Below are 25186 nucleotides of genomic sequence, written 5' to 3'. Positions count from 1 at the left end.
ATCCGGATTCCCGAGATTCTTCTACGATGCCCAAAGGATGTATAGTTCATTTGAGCAGCAACCAATGTGACATCTAGGGGGTGGGAATGACTGGACGAATGTAAAGGTAATCTATGCATATCACGACATGTACAAGCTTATGTAAACAGAGTAAGACAGATGCATTAGACATTAAATTATTATTATTATTATTATTATTGTTATTATTATCAAGCATTGACCCATTGAAGTTCATGATCATTTATTTACATTCTAAAGAGAGTGTGATCAATGATGGGACTCTTCTCGAACGGTTTACATTTATTTTGTCAAATGTTACGCCACAAAATTAAATTGTGACATGTATTGTGTTTTTATCCACCAGATGGGGCACAACTCCTTTAAATCACCAAATTCTGCTCAGGATCTGAAATGCATTAGACAAAGTAAATATCTGTTAAAATAATAAACATTACACCTCTAAACTATCAAGGCCCATTTTGATTAAAAAAAAGTGTAATAACAGTTGGTTAAGCACTGCTCTATCAGTTATTTCTGCTGGTGTTGATGGGCAGAAAGCAATATTGTTTAAAAATCATCTATCTATCTATCTATCTATCTATCTATCTATCTATCTATCTATCTATCTATCTATCTATCTATCTATCTATCTATCTATCTATCTAAAGCTATGTGTATCATATAGAAACAGATCTCATGTAGGCCTATAATATACAAATTCAAAAGGGATTCAGAAACCAATAAGTTCTTATCTGTTATGATGACAGCAATGTTCTTAGCCCTCCAACCTTAAGAGAACGTCTCTGATTAGTAGTAATATTAAAATTTGACCTTAAAATTTACTAACCAGATTCCTTTGATAAATTGTGGTTCTCGCAAAGAAATTGGAAACTATAGATGCATTATGACGAGTTGGCTAAAAACAGGAGAGAAACTGTAAACTGCATTTTAATTTTTTAAATTTAATTTTTTATTTTTTATTTTTTATTTTTTTGAGTGAAATGACAAGGCCATTATAAATGAAGAGTTTGGTCGGAAAAAAAAAACGTATCATTGATTTATTGAATTTTGGGGGAAAATAATACTTTTTATAATAATCCTTTGAAAATCAAAATCTAGATTTTGCCACTTTCTTGGTAATGAAAACACATTTTTACTCAAATTAATCAAAATGGATTTATAGTTTTTGAACAAAACTCTTCATATATATTTTATATTTTTTATATTTTATATATATAAAATGTATTTGTTTAATTTTTTGCTTTTTACATTTATTTAAACCACTTACGTAGGTTTTATTAAACTGGCCAGTCAGTCAGTCTACTGTGGATGTTTTTGAGAGGAAATGAGTGTATCGCAATGAACAGGATGAATCCACTGCTACTTGGGCTACACACCTCAATACCTGAACGATACTGATTGCGTCATTACGTATGCGTCATCGTTAAATGACCACACCTTTATCTGAAGCTCTGTTTTACACTGTTCCCACAGGTAGAAGGCAAACAAGTTAGCAAACGGCTGTTAGTTTTATAACTTCAGAGTTCGGATTAAGGATTTACAAATTTCGTTTCCTTTTAGTGACAAGAGGAAACCAAATGGGGATCTTGTACTCAGAGGTGAGTAACGTGGGCAATTTGACCGCCTCTTTGAAAATTGTCTTGATCTTCATGTCTTTAGAAATTAACTGGCTTGGCTCATGTAACTGGTGATTATGGTAAGCGTCTGGTCGTGTTATTCTAAATTAAGGCGATTTAATGTCTAACAACTTAATGAGTTTTGTTCTTCATACCTCAATTCCCTGTCAACCTAATGTTTTTCTACTGAGTGATACTTATTATTATTGAGTCATACTTATTATCTTTTCTTAACTTTTTTTTGACTTAACGGTTTTGTTTTTAAGAGATGTCTATGTTGAAATCAATGTCGTGCTTTGGCACTTCAGTTGGCGTTTTCATTAGTGTTGCTTAAACTTCTACTCCTTTACACCTTAAAAGACATAAAATACAACAGTTTACTTAAGCATGAAAAGGAAAATACATTACTGGTCTAAGACCTTTGTGTGCAGTGTTTATGTAAATAAAAACCTAACCTTTGTTAATTTATCTGGCATTTTGTGTTTGGAAAGGGTGTGTGTTTATGTGTTAAGTTATCTGTCATGATTGGGATGTCACCAGACCTGTTTTGGTCTTCCATATCTCTATCAAGTCATCTTACACTCATTAAATGCACAAGATATAAGATAATTAACTGATTAATGTACATTTGTAATCATATTTTGTGCTGCTTTCTTTCCACAGCCCATGTGTCAGGCAGCTTATGATGATGACGTCCACAAGTTGAAAGAACTGATCTCAGCCGATGCCAGAAATGTAAATGTTCAAGATGAAGGAACGGGAGACACACCGATTATAGCCGCCTGTAGACAGGGAAACCTCAGGAGTGTCAAATACCTTCTAGATTACAATGCAAATGTGTCCATTAGGAATAAGGTATTGCATTAGCAAGGAGACTGAAAAGAGTTCTGTTTGTACCCTGGCTATCATAATGCTCCCAACTGTATTGTTATGAATTAGTCCCTTGTGCACTTGATTCACTTTAATGCATGTTGTTTCTCAGACTCTCCTTGTGGTATTTTATTGATTGTTTGTGTGGTGGTCATCTTGCTTGTTTTGTTTAAACATATGTATGTGTGTGTTCATCCTTTAGAAAGAAAGAACTTGTTTGCACTATGCTACGAGAAGAACATTCTCCTTCCTGGACTACCTGATGATTGCCATCTTAATGCCTATCTTGTTAATTGGTTATCTTATAATGGTAAGTTATTATGATGGTATTTCTAGAAGAGACTAGTTACTGTCTGGGAAAAATGGCTGTAGTAGCTAAATTTGTAATTGAAAATTAATCTTAGCATGCTGAGTGAGTGAGTATTTCCTTGAAATTCATGTATGGGGTTAGAAAGTGTATTATGGCGTTCTTGCCCATCACACATGCGATCTGACTTTAATTGTGACTGACCTAAATGTGTGTAATTGTACCATATTAAAGCATTGCACCTGTTCTCTCTCAAAAGGAAGAGAAGCAAAGAAAAAATGTGAAATTGATGGAGTTTCTTTTGGCCACTAAGGTGGATGTAAATGCTGTAGACTATGTAAGTATAACACTTTTCATTTTTATTTTTCCGGCAAGAATGTTAAGTGAGAAATTGGGCAATTTGTGTAGACATAACCCATGAAAAAAGGATGTTCATTGTATAATCTGTGTATCTTTGCATCTTTTTAGAAGGGGAACACTGGACTTCACTATGCATGCCAAAGAAAAAGTCAAAGGATTGTTCCATTGTTATTGCAGAAAAATGCAGATGTTTCTATACAGAACAAAGTAAGTTAATTAGTTTTGGCAGTTATTTAAACATGGACTGTAATATAGGAATTAGTAATTATATTGTCTTGATATTACAGTATTTTTTTTTTTTTAATATGCTGGAACTCTAACTAGATAAATAATATAGTGACGGGTGCCATAGTGGTTTTGTACTGTGTTTAGCAGCAAAAACATTCTCTTAAATAGTTTAATGTCAAGAACTTGGTGAGTGTTAAATGTTACCAGATCAAACTACTAAAGTGTTCTCGAAATTAAATTTGCTGAGACTGACAGGATCTGAAACTTGTTCTGTGATGTGAAACCAGCATTGTACTTTTTTCACTTTTCTATCTCACTGGCTTTAGTCTAAAGTGGTTAAAATGATGTGTTGATTATATACTTGTATATACACATTGTTTGACTCTATTAATAGATTAACATTTTGTTTCTGTCTCCCTCACAGAATCACGAAACTCCTCTTGATATTGCAAAGAGACTAAAATTCCACAAAATTGTTACAATGTTAACAAAATCAAATTGAGTATTAATGGAGGACATTAGAGAACAGAGACTTGTTTCATGTGCAGCAGCAGTGTGGTCCTTTACAATTCACCAGCTGAGTTTAGATTGGGTTTGCACCAATTACCACAATTTTTATACTTTTTGCATCACAATTGTTACACTTTGTTATAAAAATACATTTCTCAGAAAGATGTTGCCATACTAATTTCTATTTAAACATATTGGATTTCCTGTTTTGTAAATTAATGAGTAAAAGTTTCTTATATATTGTATATTGATAATTGAATGTACTGTATATTCAGGTTGTTTTAATGTGTTAAAGTTTGTTTTTATCACTGTAAGTTATAATATGGATTTGGTTTGTGCCTTGTTTGTTGGTTTAAAAAATAAAACTTCTTACTAAAGGAAGTTTTTTTTTTTTTCTGTATACACACACATCTTCTGCATCAATGTATGTTTATTGGGTTTTTATTTTGATTTACAAAATCCATTACATAAGACAGGTCATGAAATGCTACAGTATAGTAAGTTGTAGTGGTTAGTAAAAGAAAAATGAAAAAGTGAAAAACACATTAAACAAGTGCATGTCCTTTAAAATTCATTAAAAGGCAACACCTGATTATGAGTGTAAAACTCAATCTTTAGGTGATGCTAAAGGCATTAATCAGTTTGTAATTTCAAATACACATTGTGATTGCAGATTGGGTTGCCAGCACCTCAAACAAATGGTTCATCTGCTTAAAGCATGAATAAACAGAGGTAGAAAAGCATAAGCTTAAAGGGATAGTTCACCCAAAAATAAATTCTGTCATCATTTACTCATCCTCAAGTTGTTTGAAACCTGTATGAATTTCTTTCTTCTGCTGAACACAAAAGATGATATCTTGAAGAACTTTGGTAAGCACATTCCCTTTGGTGGACCACATTGACTTCCATAGTATGGAAAAAATACCATGGAAGTCAATGGGGTCGCATCAATTGTTTGGTTAATGATGTGAACTATCGCTTTAAGCTCAAAGCATGGTAAAAACAAATTGCTGATAAAACCTGCTGCTCAATCAAAATATCTCTTCACACATACTCCCTCATAATTTCAATCATTTTGCTGTACATCTCTTGTGGGGCGTCCAAGCCCCAGATGAAATCCAGGTGTTCCCAGTGCTCGATGTTGCGGTGGTACTTCAAATTAGGTATCTGTGTGAGCAGAAGAGCCACATCCTGAGGATCTGCCAGAGTGTCCTGTCCACCAGACCACAAAGCTGTAGGTACAGTCATGTCCTTCACATTGTACAGAGGAGGGGTTGACTGGGGGGGAGAAGCAGGAAGAAACCTTTACACTTCAGACACTGGTCAGTTTTACTACTGAAAACGAGACACATTTGAGTCACATAAGAGTCTAAAGTATTTTCAAAATGCCCAGAATAGGTGTGCTAAATGTATTACCCAAAACAGTTTTGGTTACAAATCCTGAACTGTTTAGTTACCAACATTCTTCAAAAAGTCTTTTTTGTGTGTGTGTTCAACAGAAGAAAGAAATGTAAAAACATGAGGGTAATTAATAATTTTCATTTTTGGGTGGACTGTCCCTTTAAGGGGAGAAATACTTGAGTCTTCACCATTACCTGATTATAATGTGCCATATTTCCAGCTTTTCCATAATCGTATGCCATAAGCTTACTGGATTTCACAGCCTGTACAAAGAACACAAGAAATGTATTAAAAATCAGGTTAAGCTACAAAGGAAGTAGAGGGTACATATATGTTTGAGAGTGTCTTCATCTTCATGTTTTTTTTCTTCAGGTTAGTGTGAACATGAATGTTGTTATAAATCCAACAGACATCTTTACATTTTTTAAGGGTATTTAGTGGGGCAGTGTGAACCAGCCCTAAAACATACAGAGAAAGGTGTGTATGCATCTTTATTATCTTAAGTAATTGCTACTATGAATCAGAGTTTGCATGTTCTCCCTGTGTCTGTGTGGGTTGTGGTTTCTCCCACAATCCAAAAACATGCAGTATAGTTGTTAAATGTAAAATTGTCCGTAGGTGTGAATGTGTGTGTGTGTGTGAGTCCCAAGACATGTAATGCGGAGGGCTGGGGAAAAACCTGGCAAACTACCCCGGAAAAATCATTGCCAAGAAAACTGCATATGGCGTTGATGGCAAGAGATAGCCATAGAATCACCAAGAGTTGGATAGATAGATAACTACTATCTCATTGGAATCATTTACATTACATTTAAGCATATAGCAGACACTTTTATCCAGTTTTTATCACTCAGACTTTTGCAATATTTAGAAAGGCATTGATGTGTGTTCATGCTGGAGTCCTATCTATCCACTTAAAGCTTCCCAAACAGCAGTAATGAGTCAACCCAAATGGGACATAAATATCTTTATTCTATTATTATTCTATGCCTATTATTCAAAATAGATTATTGGATATATTTTATTGTTCAGAAATCTGGATTTTTTGGGGGGGAATTTCCAGAGTTAAAAAAGAGTAAAAATAAAAATAGTAATAACTTAGAGGAAATAAAAAGCAAAAAAAAAAAAAAAAGAATATATGATTGCATCTGAGAACACATGCGGGGCAATGTGATCCAGCAGGTCCAGAAAAATGTCAAATGCGACTTATCCAAAAGCAACTATTGTGACACCTCAGTGCCTCTCTACTCTATTACACACTAATATTGTACACTGAGACTGTCACAACCTCTGGTGTTTGTATTTTCACTCATTTTGAGGAAATAATGTGGGGATGTATTAAAATGTATTGCAGATGGAAAGGGATATTTAGTAAGTCACATGAACATGTCACAGAGATGTTGTTGTTTTTTTACCTGAGCCCAATGAACCATATTCTGGACTGAGGTTCCTGCTGGGCAGTGTGTCGTGTACACAGGTGTTCTGGTCTGAAAGATAGAGACAAACACATTAAGGAACATTTCAAAATCCACAGAGATAAAAGAGCATAATTTAATTAACGCTTAAGAGCGTTATACCATGTTCAGGTTCTTCTCATCAAAACCACAGAGGAGAAAGAAGATGTTTCCACACAGCACACTCAAAGGCTTTTTGCTGCAGAATTCAGTGGCAAAAAACTTAATCAAGTCATTCTGAGGCAGGAAGTCTTTTCTTCCGAAGAGATCCTGCAAATGTAAAAAAACAAAACATACACAAAATGAATATGCTGATATGAGCTGATAAATTATCACCATGCCTGTACATGCCTTATGAGTTGATTCCAGCATTTCCTTTGTATATGTTTAACTATAAAGGAGATCAAGTAAAAAGGTTCTAAATTACTTTTTTTTTGTCTGTACAAATACTATTGATAAACAAAAATAGGTATACTCACTTTAACCCTTATATACTTAAGGTCCTTAATTGTAAGGAAAACACTTTGAATGACTACTGATTTCTGCAATTTTACATTTATTTCATTATCAGGAACAAGAAAACTCTAAAACAAATACTTAATATTTAAATTTCTAAATCTATAAAAATACTAAAAACGTGAGTTATATGCTCTCCAAACCTAGTGAGCTGCATTTAAGGCATCAAATACACAAAAAAAGGGGAAAAAAGAAGAAATGTTGATTATAAACAAACTTATAATTCATTTAATACTGAAAATGATCAATAATTTAAAAAATGCACCATTTTATCTATTATTTGTGTGTGCCATGCATTTTTAGTTTATTTCTGTATTGTATCATGCTGTGAGCTTAGCAAAATTCTAACATCATTTATTGATTTCATTTGAGGATATTGCTACCTATGTAGAGCGTTCCAAATCAGTGACTTATGAGGCTTCATGGCCGTTATAAGGCTGCTTTAGAAGGCAGCCACCTAAGTTGGCAATAGGGTTGTTTGCTACAGAGCTACAATATAGTGTTTTAAATAAACTCCTCACCCAAATGAGAAACTCTGGAATAACAGACAATTTGGTCATGGGGCTTTTAGTCAACCCCACTGTGGCGACAGGAGCCAGGGCAAAGAACATCTTGATTTTGCTGGCCAGCTCCGGCATCGTAGAGAAAGCCATGAATGCTGAGAAGCAAGAGAGTGAAGAAAAGGAAATTATTCAGCAACAGCGAAAGAAGAAATAAATAAAATATAAAAGGCATGGAATCACATGTCATGCATAGCAAAAGTGTGAAGTACTGTAAGCAGCTGTGACCTGTGAGATGTTTCCACATGATAACACATTCAGCATTTGCCTACTGTCATTGCAAGAGGATGCATAATTGCACAGCACATCTTATTTTGTAGACCAGTGATTGGATGAATAGCAACCCTGGGTCACATTTCCACATTTCAAAATAATGAATCATTCTGGAATGCTTATAGAATAGGTGATACCTATAGTGGTTCCCTGGGAATGGCCCACATAAAACATTTGCTCTTGGCCAGTGGCTTTTGTAATGAAGTTTATCACTGCAGGAAGATCCTTCTTAGCCAATTCATCATGACTGCCCCACACACATACACACACAAATAAACAACACAGAGAGAAAAACAGATTTTGAGTTTGGGATTCTGAATGATACATTATTAATACAACTGAGAATTCCCAAAATAAAAACTAGATTTGCATTTCCTGAAGGAAATACCAAAGGTTGCGAGGCAAAAAAAAAGAATAATGTTCCAATTTGAGGTAAGACCAGATTTCATGCTTTGCACACAAGAATCATGAGTTTACTGTTCAAAAGCGACAATAAAGAACGTATAATGTTACAAAAGATTTCAAATAAATGCTGTTCTTTTGAACTTTCTATTCATCAAAGAATCCTAAAGAAAAGTATTATGGTACTTTCCACAAAAATAACATTTTTCAACAATGATGATAATAAGAAATTAATCATGATTCTTGAACTCAGAATATTGGAAGGATTTACGAAGACTGCATTAATGGCTGCAGAAAATTCAGCTTTGCCATTATAGGATTAAATTGAATTTAAAATATATTAAAATATATATAAAATTTTTTAAATTGTAATAATATTTCAGAATATTAATGTTTTAATTGTATTTTTGATCAAATAAAGCTTTGATGATAGGAGACTTCTTTCAAAAACATTAAAAATCTTACTGACCTCAAACATTTGAATAGTAGTGTATGTGTAAAATATGACCAATTACAATATAGAAATATTATTATCATGACATAGTGACAGTTTGACTTCTGAACATTTGAACAATGAAAGTGAATTTTCAAATGTTTATTTAAAATGTCTTAAAAAGTGTAATTCGTTGGGGAAGTAACATGGAGAATATTACACACCACTTTCATAAAAATGTTATTCTTGTACCTGAATTGCCAGTATTCTTTCTGTTTAGGGTCAAGGCTGACATGTTTTCTGGACCAGGTGTTCCCACGACTGTTGCCTATCCACACGTCAAATCCAGCGTCGGCTAGGACGAAACCCAGGCTATTGTTGGGCAGGTTTGTCACCCAGTTACTTCCAGCAGCGAGGAGACCGTGTTGGAGGAACACTACAGGCTTGGCTTCTGTCATAAACATGAATCGAGAGTCAAAAATAAGTCACAAAACCTTTAAGTGGATGTTAATATAATCAAATATACACATACGCATATTATTTAGAGATTACACATTTAGCCAGCAGAGGGAGTATGTGCATTAGCTGTGTACTGATAATGCCATCCTTTTTTCTTTTTCTTTTTTTTTTTGGGACCTTTATCATGAATATCTGTCAGAAACAGGAAGTGAGCTGGTCCTCTTATTAGCACAAACAGACCTTGGGCTGATAGCATTGTTTGACTTCATACCAGTCATTCCTTCTACCCCCTTAAACCTTGCAACTCATAGTGCAAGACTTTAGCAATAGTGCGGAGACTTTATATTTTACATAACTGCAGAATAATCTCAGATGAGCTATTGCATACTGAGTCACGATAGGGTTTATGGGAAATGAAGTTCAAAGGAAGGAAATCAGTGCTTTAAACCTCACATATTAATATTTTAATGTTGTTTCACATAGTTTAATACAATTTTAAAGAAAAGTTTAATTTCAATGACTCAAGTAAAAAATAATTACATATTTTCCTTACAATTTGAATACATGAGTGTACACATATCATTATTCTATTTTTAATTATTTTTTACAAATATCATTCATTATTAATGCATAACATTTTACAACCTAAACTAACCTTGCCTTGTCATAAAAAAAGTTAAATTGTCTGATAAACTTATTGAAATCATGAGGTCCCTCATGTCGTTCCAAACACGTAAAACCTTCTTTCATCTTCGGAACACAAATTAAGATATTTTTGATGAAATCCAAGAGTTTTTTTTTAATCTCCAATAGAAAGCAACGTAATTGCTGTCATTCAAGGACCAGAACAGTATTAAAGACATTGTTAAAATAGTCCATGTGACTAAAGTGGTTCAACCTTAATGTTATGAAGCAATGAGAAAACTTTTTGTGCACAAAAACAAAACAAAACAAAACAAAAATAACGACTTCATTCAACAATTTCTTTTCTAACCTGTCAGTCTCCTATGACGTTGAAGCAGTGCAGCGCTTCCGTGTTTACGTCCTAACGGTAGCTCAGTATTGGCCAGCTCCTGCGTCAGCATCACATGCATGCGTCGTGGTGTTTACGTGAACAATGTCGGTAAATGCTGAGCTGGTGTTCGGACACAGACACGGAAGCGCTGCTTCAACTGCGTAGGAGACTGACAGGGTAGAGAAGAAATTGTTGAATAAAGTCGTTATTTTTGTTTTACTTTCGCGCACAAAAAGTATTCTTGAACCACTGTAGTCACATTGACTATTATAACAATGTCTTTACTACTTTTCTGAACCTTGAATGATGGTAATTACGTTGCTTTCTATTGGAGATTAAAAAAAAAACTCTTGGATTTCATCAAAAATATCTTAATTTGTGTTCCGAAGATGAAAGAGGTTTTACGGGTTTGGAACGACCATGAGAGTGTGTAAATAATGACAGGGATTTAATTTTTGGGTTAATTAACCCTTTAAGATTTTCATTTCACGAAGTTCACAATAAGGTCATTTTTTACCCCATTATTATATTAGGACAATTTTATCATTGACTGTAAAAAAATATAAAAATTCTCATTCAGAAATTTAATGTATTATTTTTAATGTATTATTGAACTGATTAATAGATCCGGAGAAAAAATTAGTGTGTAATTATTAGTTTCTCAGGTGAACTGTCTTTATGAAACTTCACTTGGGGCTAAAAAATATTGTCATTCCCTGGTGTTCTTCTTTCGAGCCGCTAGTGTCCCGTGTGACATGGAGAATTGGGACAGCAGGAAATGAGTTGCATCTCCCGTGTGCCACCTCAGATCTTCTGTGCTTATCACACCCAACGTCACAGCACTCAGCACCAGCCATCCACTGAAACAAACAGCTTGATGGCGCTTTACTTATTTATCACATATCAGAATTCATTATTAACATTTACTAGCTCCCAGTGCACACAAACACACGCAGCCTTAAGATCACCATAAAACGGCACACAGGGTTTGTCTTGGTCTTCATAATTCCCAGGTTTCCTGATTAAGTATGGTTATAAACGTACCAAACACATTTCCACACATTCATTTGCATAAGCCAATTTTATTCTGAAGGTCAAACACGAGAACATAGCCAACAACACCCTTAATCTAATACAATGAGTGAAAAGCAAAGATGCAGAAGGCCAAAGTTTCTCAAAGGCCCTCAAATCCTCCATCAGAGGGATTTGTGTTGGGAAATGTATTCTCATTTAGAATAACATGAGACATTGTGTTAGCACAGCGAGGGAGAGTGGAAGCTGATGTATGGCTGTTGAATTGGTTTTCCGCTCCAGTGGTGTCCCTAGCGAGATTAGTGTGAGAGCATGAGCTTTAGAGATCTCTCTGCTCATTAATGAAATATGGGAGTGCTAAATATCAAACTGAATAATGATTCCAGAAGAACTATTGAATAGTGAATAGAACATTAACACCACAATAACACTGATCCGAACTGAACTGATTTCAGCCTGCTGTATCTTCACAGAGATTCCTTTGTTTTACAGCTGATGACATCATACCTGGCATTGATTTATTCTAGTGATGCACCTATTACAATACTTACAAAAAAATGTTGATAAATTAACATAATAAAAAAAATTTATTAAATTAAACACTAAAAACTATAATATATAATAACAACAACAAAAACTATAATAATATGTATTACATTCTACAGGTAAATTTAACCATTACAACATTATATTTATAATATATATATATATATATATATATATATATATATATATATATATATATATATATATATATATATATATATATATATATTAATTTATATTCACTTAAAGTAAATCTTTAAAAACAGTAATAATTAACACTGGTAAATGTTAAAATATACAATTAAATTATAAAAATATTAATAAAAATAAAAACATCCAATGTTTAAACATTATTATATATATACACACACACACACACACATATTATATACACTATATTGCCAAAAGTATTAGGACACCCCTCCAAATCACTGAATTCAGGTGTTCCAGTCACTTCCATGGCCACAGGTGTATAAAATCAAGGCATGCAGACTGCTTCTACAAACATTTGTGAAAGAATGGGTCACTCTCAGGAGCTCAGTGAATTTAAGCGTGGTACCGTGATAGGTTGCCATCTGTGCAATAAGTCCATTCATGAAATTTCCTCACTACTAAATATTCGACGGTCAGCTGTTAGTGGTATCATAACAAAGTGGAAGCAATTGGGAACAACCGCAACTCAGCCACAAAGTGGTAGGCCACAGAGCAAAATCACAATGACACAAAATCACAGAGCGGGGTCAGCGCATGCTGAGGCGCACAGTGCGCAGAAGTCGCCAGCCAATAGCTACAGACCTCCAAACTTCGTGTGGCCTTCAGTTTAGCTCAAGAACAGTGCTTCGAGAGCTTCAAGGAATGGGTTTTCCATGGCCGAGCAGCTGCATCCAAGCCTTACATCACCAAGTGCAATGCAAGGGGCCGGATGCAGTGGTGTAAAGCACGCTGCCACTGGACTCTAGAGCAGTAGAGACATGTTCTCTGGAGTGACGAATCACACTAATCTGTCTGGCAATCGGATGGACGAGTCTGGGTTTGGCAGTTGCCAGGAGAACGACACTTGCCTGACTGCATTGTGCCAAGTGTAAAGTTTGGTGGAGGGGGATTATGGTGTGGGGTTGTTTTTCAGGAGTTGGGCTTGGGCCCTTAGTTCCAGTGAAAGGAACTCTTAATGCTTCAGCATACCAAGACATTTTGGACAATTTCATGCTCCCAACTTTGTGGGAACAGTTTGGGGATGGCCCCTTCCTGTTCCAACATGACTGCGCACCAGCGCACAAAGCAAGGTCCATAAAGACATGGATGAGTGAGTTTGGTGTGGAGGAACTTGACTGGCCTGCACAGAGTCCTGACCTCAACCCAATAGAATACGTTTGGGATGAATTAGAGCGGAGACTGTGAGCCAGGCCTTCTCGCCAACATCACTGCCTAACCTCACAAATGCACTTCTAGAAAAATGGTCAAAAATTCCTATAAACACACTCCTAAAGCTTGTGGAAAGCCTTCCTTGGAAGAGTTGAGGCTGTTATAGCTGCAAAGGGTGGGCCAACTCCATATTAAACCCTACAGATTAAGAATGGGATGTCATTAAAGTTCATGTGCACGTAAAGGCAGGCGTCCCAAAACTTTTGGCAATATAGTGTATATATAAAAAAAGTTTAAAAAAAAAGGAACGTTTTATTTTTTATTAATAGTTTTATTAATTCATTTTTTTTCTTTTTTTAACAGTTTTAGTTACTATTTTAATATATTATAGTTTTGTGGGATTTTTTTTTTTTTTTTTTTTTTACATTTTTTATTATTTTCTTTTATAAATTTTTTTTTATAATTTTTGGCCATAACATGACAATAATTTTCAGCTTATCTGCATATTTACACACACACACACACACACACACACACACACACACACACACACATATATATATATATATATATATATATATATATCACTTAAAGTAAATCTTTAAAAACACTAATAATTAAATAACACTTGTAAATGTGTTAAATTTGTGAAACAGGACCCACGGCATCATGAGAGGTCATGAGATCTGGATATTCATGAGAAAACCCTATGAAGACATCATGTGTGGGTTGCGTTATATGAGCGTGTTACAGGAGGTCCTCCTCCAAATGAGACTGACTCATCTAAAAACCACTTCTTTCCCCTCTTTAAATTGCTGCGTGACTATTAAAGACCACGGGATGTTAAGATGTTATGGTTCAGATGTGAACATCTCACCCAGTGTGTTCATGTGACAGTGTGTATTTCATATATTTCAGTGTGTATTTTTGGATCCAGTTTTCAAGCGACACTGACAATTTACTTTTTAAATACTATTCTAATATTGTAATACCTTATATTGTAACTAGCACAAGTTGTAATTGCTGCCTAACACATTTGTTGCATTAGCTTAACTGAATACATGAAGTTAACTAACCACATAACATGTATTAAAGTAGTATATTAATGCCATGTGGACATTATTTTGATAAACTCACCTAAACTGTAACATTAAAACAAGCATTTGCTGTTAAGCTGCTTTGAAACAATATGCATTGTGAAAAGTGCTATACAAATAAACTTGAATTGAATAATGGCTGCACAGTGAATCTGTGAAAGGCGAGAATTCAGATATCATCTTACAGAGATTCCTCTTTCAGATGGCCATGTCAGTGAAGACAGCAAGCTCCCATCTTTAATAATTCATGCTAACACAGGCCATACAAAAGCATGAATGGGCTCATTGAAATATTTTGGCTACCCAACTTAAACATTTACCTTGTCCATCCTTGTTTTTGACCCCATGTGGGATTCGGTTGACGCTCAGTATGTACCCATCCTCGGTGACCACTTCAAATTCTTCAGCTGGGTAGCCCCAGTGTCTGATGATCTCACTCTACAAGAGACAAACACAGTGGTGAACATGGGCAAAGTCCATACTAAGCATGGCAGCATGGAGAAATCAATGGAAACACACCTATAAGATAAAGGCAATTATATAGAACAGCAAACATTTTCAGTGAGTCATTCTTTCTTTAGACAATACAACACTTCAAAACAGCACAAGCATTGTTCTGTTCTGATGAAAGCAATATAATATCATCGATTTGAAGAAGAAAAATAAACCTAAGTATTTTTTAAGAATAGCTACATTTCTTCTTTGCCAAGATCTACAATACAATGTCATCAGCATGGCAGTATTTTTAAATGTAATGAAAAAAGAAAACACCAGTTCAGCTTAAATTCTTAGTTTAGCCATTTGTCTTTTCAAGAGCACAATTATTTCAGCTGTATGGAGTCAAACTGCTCCTCCTCCTCCTCCAGATATGAGATAAATTATAATCAGAGACTTCAAAAGAAACTGTGTGAGCTTGTTGGTTCCAGGCCTGCCATGCAATCTCCCCATGCATAATTAAAGGCTCTGCAATTTCCCACTCCCCCTGGGTCTTCTGTCTGCTCATTCTACTTTAGGCCACTTAAGGATAAACCCAGGATAAAATGTGTGCTGGCTCAACACACATTAAGGGGAGGGTAAGCACTGGAGGTTGTGCTTCTTTCTCTCACTCTCTGTCTGTGATGGGGTGTTTGTCCTCTTTTCATGAGTGTTGGAAACAAGAAATATTTAGTGTACTTCTGCAGAATGAAAAAGTCATTATAAAGAATGTAATTTTCCTTGAAATCAAGAGCAAATACAACTGAGCTCAAAATCGTTTGAAGTATCTTCAGTATATTGGTCAAAGGTATAAAGAGTACCTAAAAGCCATAGAAGCCTTGAGTTAAAGGACAGATACCTTACAGCGAAAAAGTCACCAATTCCAATATGACTCGAGTAAGAGAAATTTTAACAGTAATTAAGTATTTTACTCATACTGAATGTAGACTCAAAAATGCACTAGTCCTCAACACCTAAGAGACATGCCAGTGAAAAACAAGAAACAGTTGATTTGTGAGAAGAGTGACATGTTTATTTTCTAAAATCAAAATAAAACTGAACACCTAGAAAAAAATAGCAATAAATCAAAGTCGACAAAACAGCCTATTAAACATCTACAAACGCTCAAGTCTCAGTTATGCTTAAGTGCTCAAAAAGGGCATAAGTAAATCAATATCCTTCAAAAGGTGTCTTCAATATAATAGATAAATAGAGTTAAATAAAATTAAATAGTCAAAGCCTACTAGCACTGGATGTAATGGTTTCAGCTGCAGCCATGTCCTCATCTCAAATATTAAACACGTGTGATTTAGCAACTACCTGCTAATACAGTTGAATTCGAGTAGAGTAGCCATGTTGACATTGCCTGGAAAATCCAGCCTCACCACTTTACCAGCGGATGAGTCTGATCGGCCATTGAATCAATTTGATTTCTAGGGCGGAGCAAATCCGAGCAAACAGGAAGCGGAGTAAACCAATCAGAAAAGGGCAGATATGACGTTAGCAAAGCGACAAGAGAGTCAACAGCGAAAAGTAAATAATTAATGTGTTTTTGGTCATTTAAAACTGAATTCACGGCTGAATAGAACAAACTCTTGGGTCTCCCGTGTGCAATCTTTGTTGATATTGAAGGGACTTTCGCCGCACTAGAGTGACACTGTTTGCGTCACTGAAATAAACAAATCTGATTGCACGGTACGGTTTGGAGTTGACTCGAATCGCGACGGAGGGCGGACTGACCAGACTGATATATCTTGTAGAAGATATATCAGTCTGGCCTTGCCAGGCAAATGTTGACAAGCTTGGGTGAGCAAGAGCAAAACAAACAAGATATTGTACCTTCAATGTCCTGTAGATGGCGATATAAGTTATTTTGTAGCATAAATAAACTGCTGCAGAAAAAGTTAGGTGCCATGAAAAATTGTATCTGAGTAACTGCATTAATCATCAAAAATGTATTGGAGTAAAGAGTACATATATACAAACTATATACAAATATATATACAAAAATGTAGTCAAGTAGAGACTAAAATTTGCTCATATCTTTGAAACTCAGTAAAACTACAAAGTACTTAAAGGTGCAGTGTGTAGTTTTTAGCGGCATCTAGCGGTGAGGTTGCGGACTGCAACCAACGGCAACTCACCCCTCCTTTTTGAAGCAAAATAGTGAAGCTACGGTGGCTGTCTGGCCAACACAAGACAAAGATGTCATCATCTGAGACAGCAGAGAGAACGTTAGCGAGTCAAGCAATGAGGTTTCTTCTTACTTCTAACAAAGAATAGTCTCTCCTTCTAATAAACCAGACAACTACTACTATTACTACTACTTCTTTGTGCGTATTCAACGTAGTGATGACGTAAGCTACCGCTAAAAACACAAACAATTTAGAAGAAGAGCAACATAGTTACTAAACGTGCTCTGTAGAGTGTTTGTCCGTTTAGGGCTACTGTAGAAACATGCCGGCGCATAATGGTGTCTAAACATGTAAGGGGACCCGTGGTGTATGTAGATAGAAATGGCTGATTCTTAGGTAACAAAAACATAAGGATTCAATATGTAAGGTCTTTATACACCACTGAAAACATAGTTATGTATATTAAACTGCATTTCTGTCAATAGATCCTCACTAATTTCACACATTGCACCTTTACTTAAGTAGAGTAACAAATTACATTTACTCAAATACTTTACACCACTGATATTAGGGTGTAATTTTTTTGATTACACACTAACATCTTTTTTTTATTATTATTATTATCAACAGTCAATGGATAGAATGTTACCCAATGTTATCCTAATGCTTTTATGTTTTCCTTGGAACACAAAATGATATTTGTATGGCTATTATATGGCTTTAGACGACATATGGTGTACAAATTATGAATTGTCTTTTTGTCCTTTATGGATCTTGACAGACATGGTCACTACAAACTGAAAAGAACTGCATTAAGAGTATTTAAATTCTACTATCATGTTCGAATTAAAAAATAATTGCCAGAATTTTAATTTTTTAAACTATTCTTTTAAGTAGCCCAAGTGACAAATTTTTAAGGCTCAATTATCTCCTTGTGAAAGCAAGTATGTGAAACGCAGAGTATAAAACCCAGTTATTGTATTAAAACCAACAAATGACTTATCAGCAAATGGATTTCTGACCTGTGCAAATTAACAAACAATGATTATGAGATATCATTATTGAAACCAAGAAGTCTTGTTTCATATCTAACCACACATGAAAGTGCATACATGTCACTGAGAGTACAATTTCCCTTCAGAGTCTGTGGGAAAAGATATTACATAAAGCTGTCTAATCTCAAATGTGGAAAAAAAAAATTTGTTTAACTGGTGAATAACGTTTTACTTCCCATTTTCACACACTTATGAAACACTTATGAACCAAGATATACACTTTTACAAATGTGATAACATGACACTGTGCTCTGCCTTCAAGACCCATACAGAAATGTAATATATGACATGATGTATATGACCCTATATCACGAATGCTGTTGTCATGTTGTCATATAAGGCAATGTATTATTACCACATATATACATCCTACATTCATTTTATATGGTACTGGATGTTAGGGCCATATATGTGAACAACAAGTTTATTTAAAGGGATGGTTGATTATGATTTCGCTTTTTTAACTTTAGTTAGTATGTAATGTTGCTGTTAGAGCATAAACAATGTCTGCAAAGTTACGACAGTCGAAGTTCAATGCTAAGGGAGATATTTTCTTTTAAATAATTCTCTGTTTAAGAACTACTAACGGCTGGTAGGGTTTACAATGAGCTTCTTCCCGTGTTAGTGACGTCACTAGCTCTAAAATTTACATAAACCCTGCCCAGGAGAACACGCAACAAAGGGGGTGAGGCCATGTTGGGCTGCTTTAGAGAAGAGGAAGAGTTGTTGTAGTAGAGTGTTGTTGCCATGCCGTCATTTTACACCGGACTGCTTCACAAATGAGGGTCAATTCAATGCTGGATTTGCACAAAAGATTAACATGACGGCACATGTAGTCGATGAGTTGAATCAACTCCACAGCAACTACATAAATTTCAGAAATGTCCAGATGCATTCTATAAGTTGTAACTTCTTCCTGAGTCTCTTCATCAGTGTCCAATTCCGGTTTGAACAATGTAAGGCTGAACACCATTACTGACTGCGTGTGAGATTCCGAAGCATGAGCTGTTAAAGCTCCGCCCTCTTCTGGAAAGGGGGCCGGGAGCAGCATTGCATTTAAAGGGACACACACAAAAATGGCATGTTTTTGCTCACGCTCAAATTTGACAAACTATAATAAATAATTTGTGAGGTATTTCGAGCTGAGACTTCACAGACACATTCTGGGCACACTAGAGACTTATATTACATCTTGATTTTACACCGAAGTCTACACTGTCCACAATTAATTTTAACTTGTATTCTTTTTCAAAACTATCACATTTTTCTGTAAAGGCATTACCTTGCAGCTACTTACACAGTAAAAATATGGTGTTTTGGCAGAAATATATTTATTAAAATTGTGGCTAATATTACTTACATTAAATATTAGGGAATATAACTTTTATAGACGTTGTTTTCGAAGTAAGTAAATGATGACAATTTAATAGCAGTAAATTTACTTTACGGCATCCTATCCACCTTATTCCTATGCTCCATGACGCTTTGCACAAATTATGAGTGTAACTTCAATCAGTGAAAGGGTCGCTCTATGAACACATTAATACATTTTTTTTTAAACTGGGTACAATGAGATTTTATGTACATTATTCTATTCACCCTTCAACCACCGAACATTCAAAGGACATTTAAAAGTGCAAAAGCATCAATAAGGTACTTTCAGCAGACCATGAATAACCCCAAAAGCACATTAACTTCAGTGTTGCGTGATACCATTTTGTAATTTTGACAGATAGTAAATTGTATTTACCTGAGAAAACAAACCCTACATGAGGATTTGAGACGTGAGGATTTGAGGAGAAACAAGACAGATTCTTCGTGCATTCCGGCGAACTATTAATGGGATTGATCGTAAATTAAATTGCGAGAACAGACCACAAATGTGCAGTATTTGTTGTCCTGTTTCATACTATTACAGCGGAATGCAAAGGGAAAAAAGAAAATAATCATGAGGAAAAGTATGCAACTGAAAAGAGCTCTTGCCATAGATATTCTTGTTATAAAATGTCATGTAGCATAAAAATACCAAACATTACAATATTCTCATGATGTCTGAAAATAAAACATGAAGGAAAATTGACAATTCATTCAGTAACTGAGAGATAAGCTTTATCTGTAGGGCAACCTTATAATTTGAAATGATTCGTTTCAGTCTTTTTGAATGCAAGATCCCCAAACCGGAACTGACACCCATAATTCAAAACGCAGTGGGCTCGTCAGGAATAAGGTGGACAGCTCAAAATCAGTGCTTTACTACATTTCTTTGTGATAAAACGCAATATTAAGTGTGTTAACTGCATTTGCGGTAAATTAAATAACATCTATCATTATTTGTTTCTGTCCTATTTAATTAATCTATTTATTTATTTCAAATTAAGGCCCAGCAAAACAATCATGGGGGAACTCATGGGCCGGATTTGTCCAGGACAGAATTTTAGCCCCCGTCCAGTCCCTGGCCATGTGCATGTGCATTGCACTGCAACACTATAGGTATACATAACTTGTATTAAAAGATATGTAACAAATATATAAAACCATATGTTTAAGATATTTGTATAATTTTACATAATATGCGATATACATACATAATATAAAAGAACATTTATGAGACAGCCATATGAACATTTATTTTACATATACTGTAAGTTGTCAGGGTTCCGTCACTTCGGTCGGGTTTTATTCTTGGTTTGGTGACAGAGCTCTACCAATTTCACAAAGCTTAAGCCTAGTCCCAGACCAAAATGCATGTTTGAGCTGTTCTAACTGAAAGCAACTTGCACTGACACATCTTAAAATATGTCAGTGCCATTGTTATGTGTCCAGATGCACACCAGTAATGTTTTTGGTCACACTTTAGATTAGGGTCAAGTTCTCACTGTTTACTAACTATTATCTATGACTTATGTCTCAATAAACTCTTCATTACTGCTTATTAATAGTTAGTAAGGTAGCTGTTAAGTTCAGGTATTGAGTTGGATTAAGGGATATGGTCATGCAGAATAAAGCATTAATATGTGCCTTTTAAGTACTAATAACCAGCCAATATCCTAGTAATATGCATGCTAATAAGCAACTAGTTAAGAGCGAGATAGTTACTTTCTAAGCCACATAAAAAAGCTACTTAAATGTCCTAATTGAACTAAGGCCTAATCCAGGCTCAGTCTAAGCCCTGTCTATGAAACAAGGCCCTATTGTCTTGTCTTTGTGCGAGTGTGCAGTTTCGAGTTTGCTCGGACTGTGTGTTCTTCCATCAGCGTGACTTGCTTTGTAAACGGAGCATGGTGTGCGGATCCCGGTCTAGTACGGTTTCGGTTCAATGTTCAGTTTCGGGGTTACGAGATTCATGAGACATACATGTCAAAATATGTATTAAACATACATAACATATATATTTATATTTACATTTGATACATTTATATGTCAATATATGAAAGTGTTCCAATTTCTAACAAGTTTCATATATAGCTGTGCATATATGTACATATACACTGCCCTCCAAAAGTTTGGAAACACTCCTGGCAAAGTGTGGTTTTGGACAATATCAGCATAAATCCTTATCATTTTTTGGTGCAAATACATTACAGTAACTTGACATTATCATTGAAGACCACCAATAAGAATTTTCATTTAAGTTTAGAATACAATGAACCAATTAGAAACCAGTTTAGGTCAGATAGCTGCTAATGGTGGATATTTTGATGAATCGAAAATTTAAGTTTTTTTCTATGTATAAACTGTTTATATAATAAAATATGTTTTCGTAGTTTGTGTTGTCCCTTATCAGTGCAAAATTATCACAAATTAAAAAGGATTCATGCCAATATTGTCCAAAACCCCACTTTTCTAGGGCGTTTCCAAACTTTTCGAGGGCAGTGTATGCTTTTACTCTATATAAGTATATATTTCATATATGTATATACTGTATTACATTTGCGTATGGGCGAGCCACAAAGAAATGTGGAAAATGTAGTTTGTTATAGAAATGGTCAACTAATGAATCCACTTCTCTCTAGAGCATGTGTCAAAACAGAGAACTGGAAATAATATTCCAAATCTAGTGCAAAGTTCACAACAGGCGTATATGACATGACATCCATAAGGTCAGCTGAGTTAGGAAAACAGATGTGTGCTGAGAAGCACCGTAAACTCTGTCATACAAGACCAGTTTGCCACCATAGTCCTTATGTACTTCTTTATCCATTCCTAATTTTTTTTAAAAATCATTTAAATACCATCTTACTAAGACTATTGGTAGTATTATTGGGAGATACAGAGTGACAACGGATATTTCTATGCATTTTTTGTAAGTCTGTTATACTGTTATAAATATCTCATTGAGTTATATTACATGCTATCAATATTGCAACAAATATTTGGCCATATAAATAACATCTAAACTTTTTTTCCTCCTTGAGTGTGAGCTTCATATTCTCACTATATTACAAAGCCCCACACATGACATATGGAGGAAAAAAAAAGTATATTGTGGCCAACAAATTTACAATTCGTTACCATGGCTTACTAATACGCATAAGCAATAAGCATGTTTTACTAATTCAAGAAGACTATATCACAAGAATGAATTAATTCGTAACCATGATTTATTCAAACGAGAACAATATATGATTTTGTCCGCATGTCATGTGCGGGGCTCTACATCATACTATATGGGCCATAAAAGCCTTATGTATCTATCTATCTATCTATCTATCTATCTATATATATATATATATATATATATATATATATATATCAAACCAAAATTTATTCAGACACCTTGAAAATTTAAAAATTGAAAATTTTTAACACTTAAGCAAAACATGGTCAGGTCAAAGTGTCTGAATCATTTTTAGTTCCAATTTTCTTTTTGTCAAATTTACTGGTAGTCCACTGTATGAATAATTTTTGGGTATAATATGTCACAGTTAACTTTATTTTACTATCCTCACTTACATAAGTGAACTATAGTGTCCTGCACCCACTAGTAAAAATATATTAAAAATATCAATATATACACACACACACACACACACACACACACACAAATAAATTACAATTATATTTTTTAGACTATTATTTCATATGTCAGATTAAGGTTTATGCAAGGTCTAAAGAGTTTGTTTCACTTCATTAACTGCATTTCACAAAGTAAACAGTATTTTCTATAAAGTTGATCAGAATATTGTTGAATAACTTCATGGGATACACTTTTTGTCACTGAGATGAAGGAAAAAAGTGACCCAATTTACCTGAATTTATTCTATATTCATGATGTTTGCTTATAAGTAATGAAGAACACTCATTGTAGCTTGTCTTATTACATGTATCTTATATCGGTCACTTACAATGTTCATATTGACTTCAGGGTCCAGTCCTGCCTCGTCCTGAAAAGGCGGCCTGCACTGAACCAGCCCAAGTGTAAGCAATACCAGTGACAAGACCAGCCATGACATCTTCTTTCTGTTGAACATTTACAAACAGTTAATTAACATACAGGGTCTCACAAGACACACTAATCTAAACCAATGATAAAAAGCTAAGCTTTTCTTCAGCAGCCATCAATACAGTGTTTAGTGTTACTCAACATGTCAGGTGACTGAAATGTAAACAATACATAAAAAAGTCAATGTAGCTAAATCCTAGTTTGTTCCATAGGGTTTGTTCAGACAAAACAAGCTACCAAAGCAAAAATTGCTGAAAATCACTGTACTTTATTATATAAGAACAGTTTGATTGAAAAACAAATACAAAAAAGTGTTTGGAAAATTATGTTTTTTATTATTATTATTATTTTTACACATTTCTGCCACAAAAATATTGTATGGGCTATAAGGTAGGCTATTAAATATAATTTCAATTACCCATTTAAATTACGCATATTATAGTTTAAGCAAAATTTAATTTTACAATTCTGCATTTTCACAAATAGTGAAAGCAGTTCAGTTTGCACATCTGAGTGGTTTTAATGACAAGTAGCCAAGCCAGTGCTTCTTAAATAACAAAACTTTGCACGGTTTCACAGACAAGGCTTAAGCAAGTCCCAGACTAAACTGAATGTTTGAGCTGTCTGAATTGAAAGCAACTTGCACTGACATAAATATGTCAGTGCAATTTTTTTGTCTCAAGATGCACATCAATAATGTTTTTGTTTTTTGTTTTTTCTAAGGCACGTTTATAAAAGGTACATAAATGTTCTAACTGACCTAAGACCTAATCGTGGCTTAATTTAAGCCTTGTCTGTGAAACCGGGCCTTATTGTGTTACAAATATATGAGAAGTCAGTCAGTGCAAACAAAACGTGTTAACACTTTATTTTACAGTGTCATTGTTACAAATGTTACATGTAGTTACTATATTAACAACAGTAAATGATGCATAGTTACATGCAACTAACCCTAAACCAAACCAAATCAAACCCTAATCTTAATCTATAGTAAGTACATGTAGTTACTTAATATTCCTCAGTACTTAATGTATAATTACACTGTAACAAAGACACCTGAAAAATAAAGTGTAACCCAAAACGTTTAAATCGTTGTAATTACATAGTAGCTTCACACACTTCATCGTATAACGTTAGTGTTTTCGTTCACTGCTAACTCATTCAGTAACCTGCACTTTTCCAATTAATTCTTTGCAGAACATAAATAAATATGTTTGTTTTAAGCTGATCATGACCAATGATCTCATGAGCAGTGTTTATAAAATGGTCCTAAGCATTGAATAACGAAAAGAAACTCACCCAACTTCGGTTGAGCTCTCCATAGCAGCACACTGAAAACAAACGCGTGGAGCGTCGGAACTAAAACCACACTGATAGCGATGAAAAAAAACGCTTTAACATCAGCTGACAATGACATCATGACCTGATCAGTGTTCTTGAACGCCTTTAATCAATCAGTCCCCTTCCTGAAGAAGCTTCATACACGCATTAGCTGCTTTCTCCTTGATTAAGTACTCCTCCATTATTGTGTAAATGTGTCAAATTGACGTCGTCATTACACACTTTAAATTTTTTCTTTTTAGATAATGAGACAAAAAATGTATAAATTGTGCTTTA

The 25186-nt window shown here is 34.7% G+C and overlaps 2 protein-coding genes across 4 annotated transcripts; one reads left to right on the top strand and one right to left on the bottom strand.

The window, feature by feature from the left end:
• The first annotated feature begins 2 nt into the window (after nucleotides 1–2).
• On the top strand, nucleotides 3–4293 carry ankrd22 (ankyrin repeat domain 22). 3 transcript variants are annotated; one of them, XM_048171453.1, is made up of 7 exons: nucleotides 3–106; nucleotides 1582–1619; nucleotides 2301–2492; nucleotides 2710–2817; nucleotides 3074–3151; nucleotides 3283–3381; nucleotides 3827–4293. In XM_048171453.1, the coding sequence occupies exons 2-7, from the start codon at nucleotides 1599–1601 to the stop codon at nucleotides 3902–3904; spliced, it is 576 nt and encodes a 191-aa protein (XP_048027410.1). In that variant the 5' UTR covers nucleotides 3–106; nucleotides 1582–1598; the 3' UTR covers nucleotides 3905–4293. The 3 variants fall into 3 exon arrangements, with proteins under 3 accessions (XP_048027410.1, XP_048027408.1, XP_048027409.1); XM_048171451.1 differs by lacking the exon at nucleotides 3–106 and adding an exon at nucleotides 407–425; XM_048171452.1 differs by lacking the exon at nucleotides 3–106 and adding an exon at nucleotides 1389–1494.
• A 31-nt stretch (nucleotides 4294–4324) lies between these two features.
• lipf (lipase, gastric) lies at nucleotides 4325–25025 on the bottom strand. Its single transcript, XM_048171446.1, has 10 exons — nucleotides 24869–25025; nucleotides 23472–23586; nucleotides 14783–14900; nucleotides 9204–9402; nucleotides 8254–8363; nucleotides 7805–7941; nucleotides 6891–7037; nucleotides 6729–6800; nucleotides 5508–5576; nucleotides 4325–5190 (listed from the first exon to the last, which is right to left on the bottom strand). Exons 1-10 carry the CDS (start codon nucleotides 24889–24891, stop codon nucleotides 4957–4959), a joined length of 1224 nt encoding a protein of 407 aa, XP_048027403.1. The 5' UTR covers nucleotides 24892–25025; the 3' UTR covers nucleotides 4325–4956.
• Between the last annotated feature and the right edge of the window lie 161 nt (nucleotides 25026–25186).

The sequence above is a fragment of the Megalobrama amblycephala genome, linkage group LG20 (genome assembly GCF_018812025.1).
Source record: "Megalobrama amblycephala isolate DHTTF-2021 linkage group LG20, ASM1881202v1, whole genome shotgun sequence".
Taxonomy (NCBI): domain Eukaryota; kingdom Metazoa; phylum Chordata; class Actinopteri; order Cypriniformes; family Xenocyprididae; genus Megalobrama; species Megalobrama amblycephala.
Note: the sequence above shows the minus strand (reverse complement) of the source record. Positions and strands in the feature narration are given on the sequence as shown.

What these genes read in the sequence shown, in the direction of transcription:
- ankrd22 (XM_048171452.1), top strand. Translation starts at nt 1,449, where the DNA reads ATGACCACACCTTTATCTGAAGCTCTGTTTTACACTGTTCCCACAG. An exon ending in TGGGGATCTTGTACTCAGAG is followed by an intron (nt 1,620 to 2,300) that starts GTGAGTAACGTG and finishes TTCTTTCCACAG; the next exon opens with CCCATGTGTCAGGCAGCTTA. An exon ending in ATGTTTCTATACAGAACAAA is followed by an intron (nt 3,382 to 3,826) that starts GTAAGTTAATTA and finishes TCTCCCTCACAG; the next exon opens with AATCACGAAACTCCTCTTGA.
- lipf (XM_048171446.1), bottom strand. Translation starts at nt 24,891, where the DNA reads ATGGAGAGCTCAACCGAAGTTGG. An exon ending in GAGAGCTCAACCGAAGTTGG is followed by an intron (nt 23,587 to 24,868) that starts GTGAGTTTCTTT and finishes AATGTTCAACAG; the next exon opens with AAAGAAGATGTCATGGCTGG. An exon ending in ATATGGTTCATTGGGCTCAG is followed by an intron (nt 5,577 to 6,728) that starts GTAAAAAAACAA and finishes TTCTTTGTACAG; the next exon opens with GCTGTGAAATCCAGTAAGCT.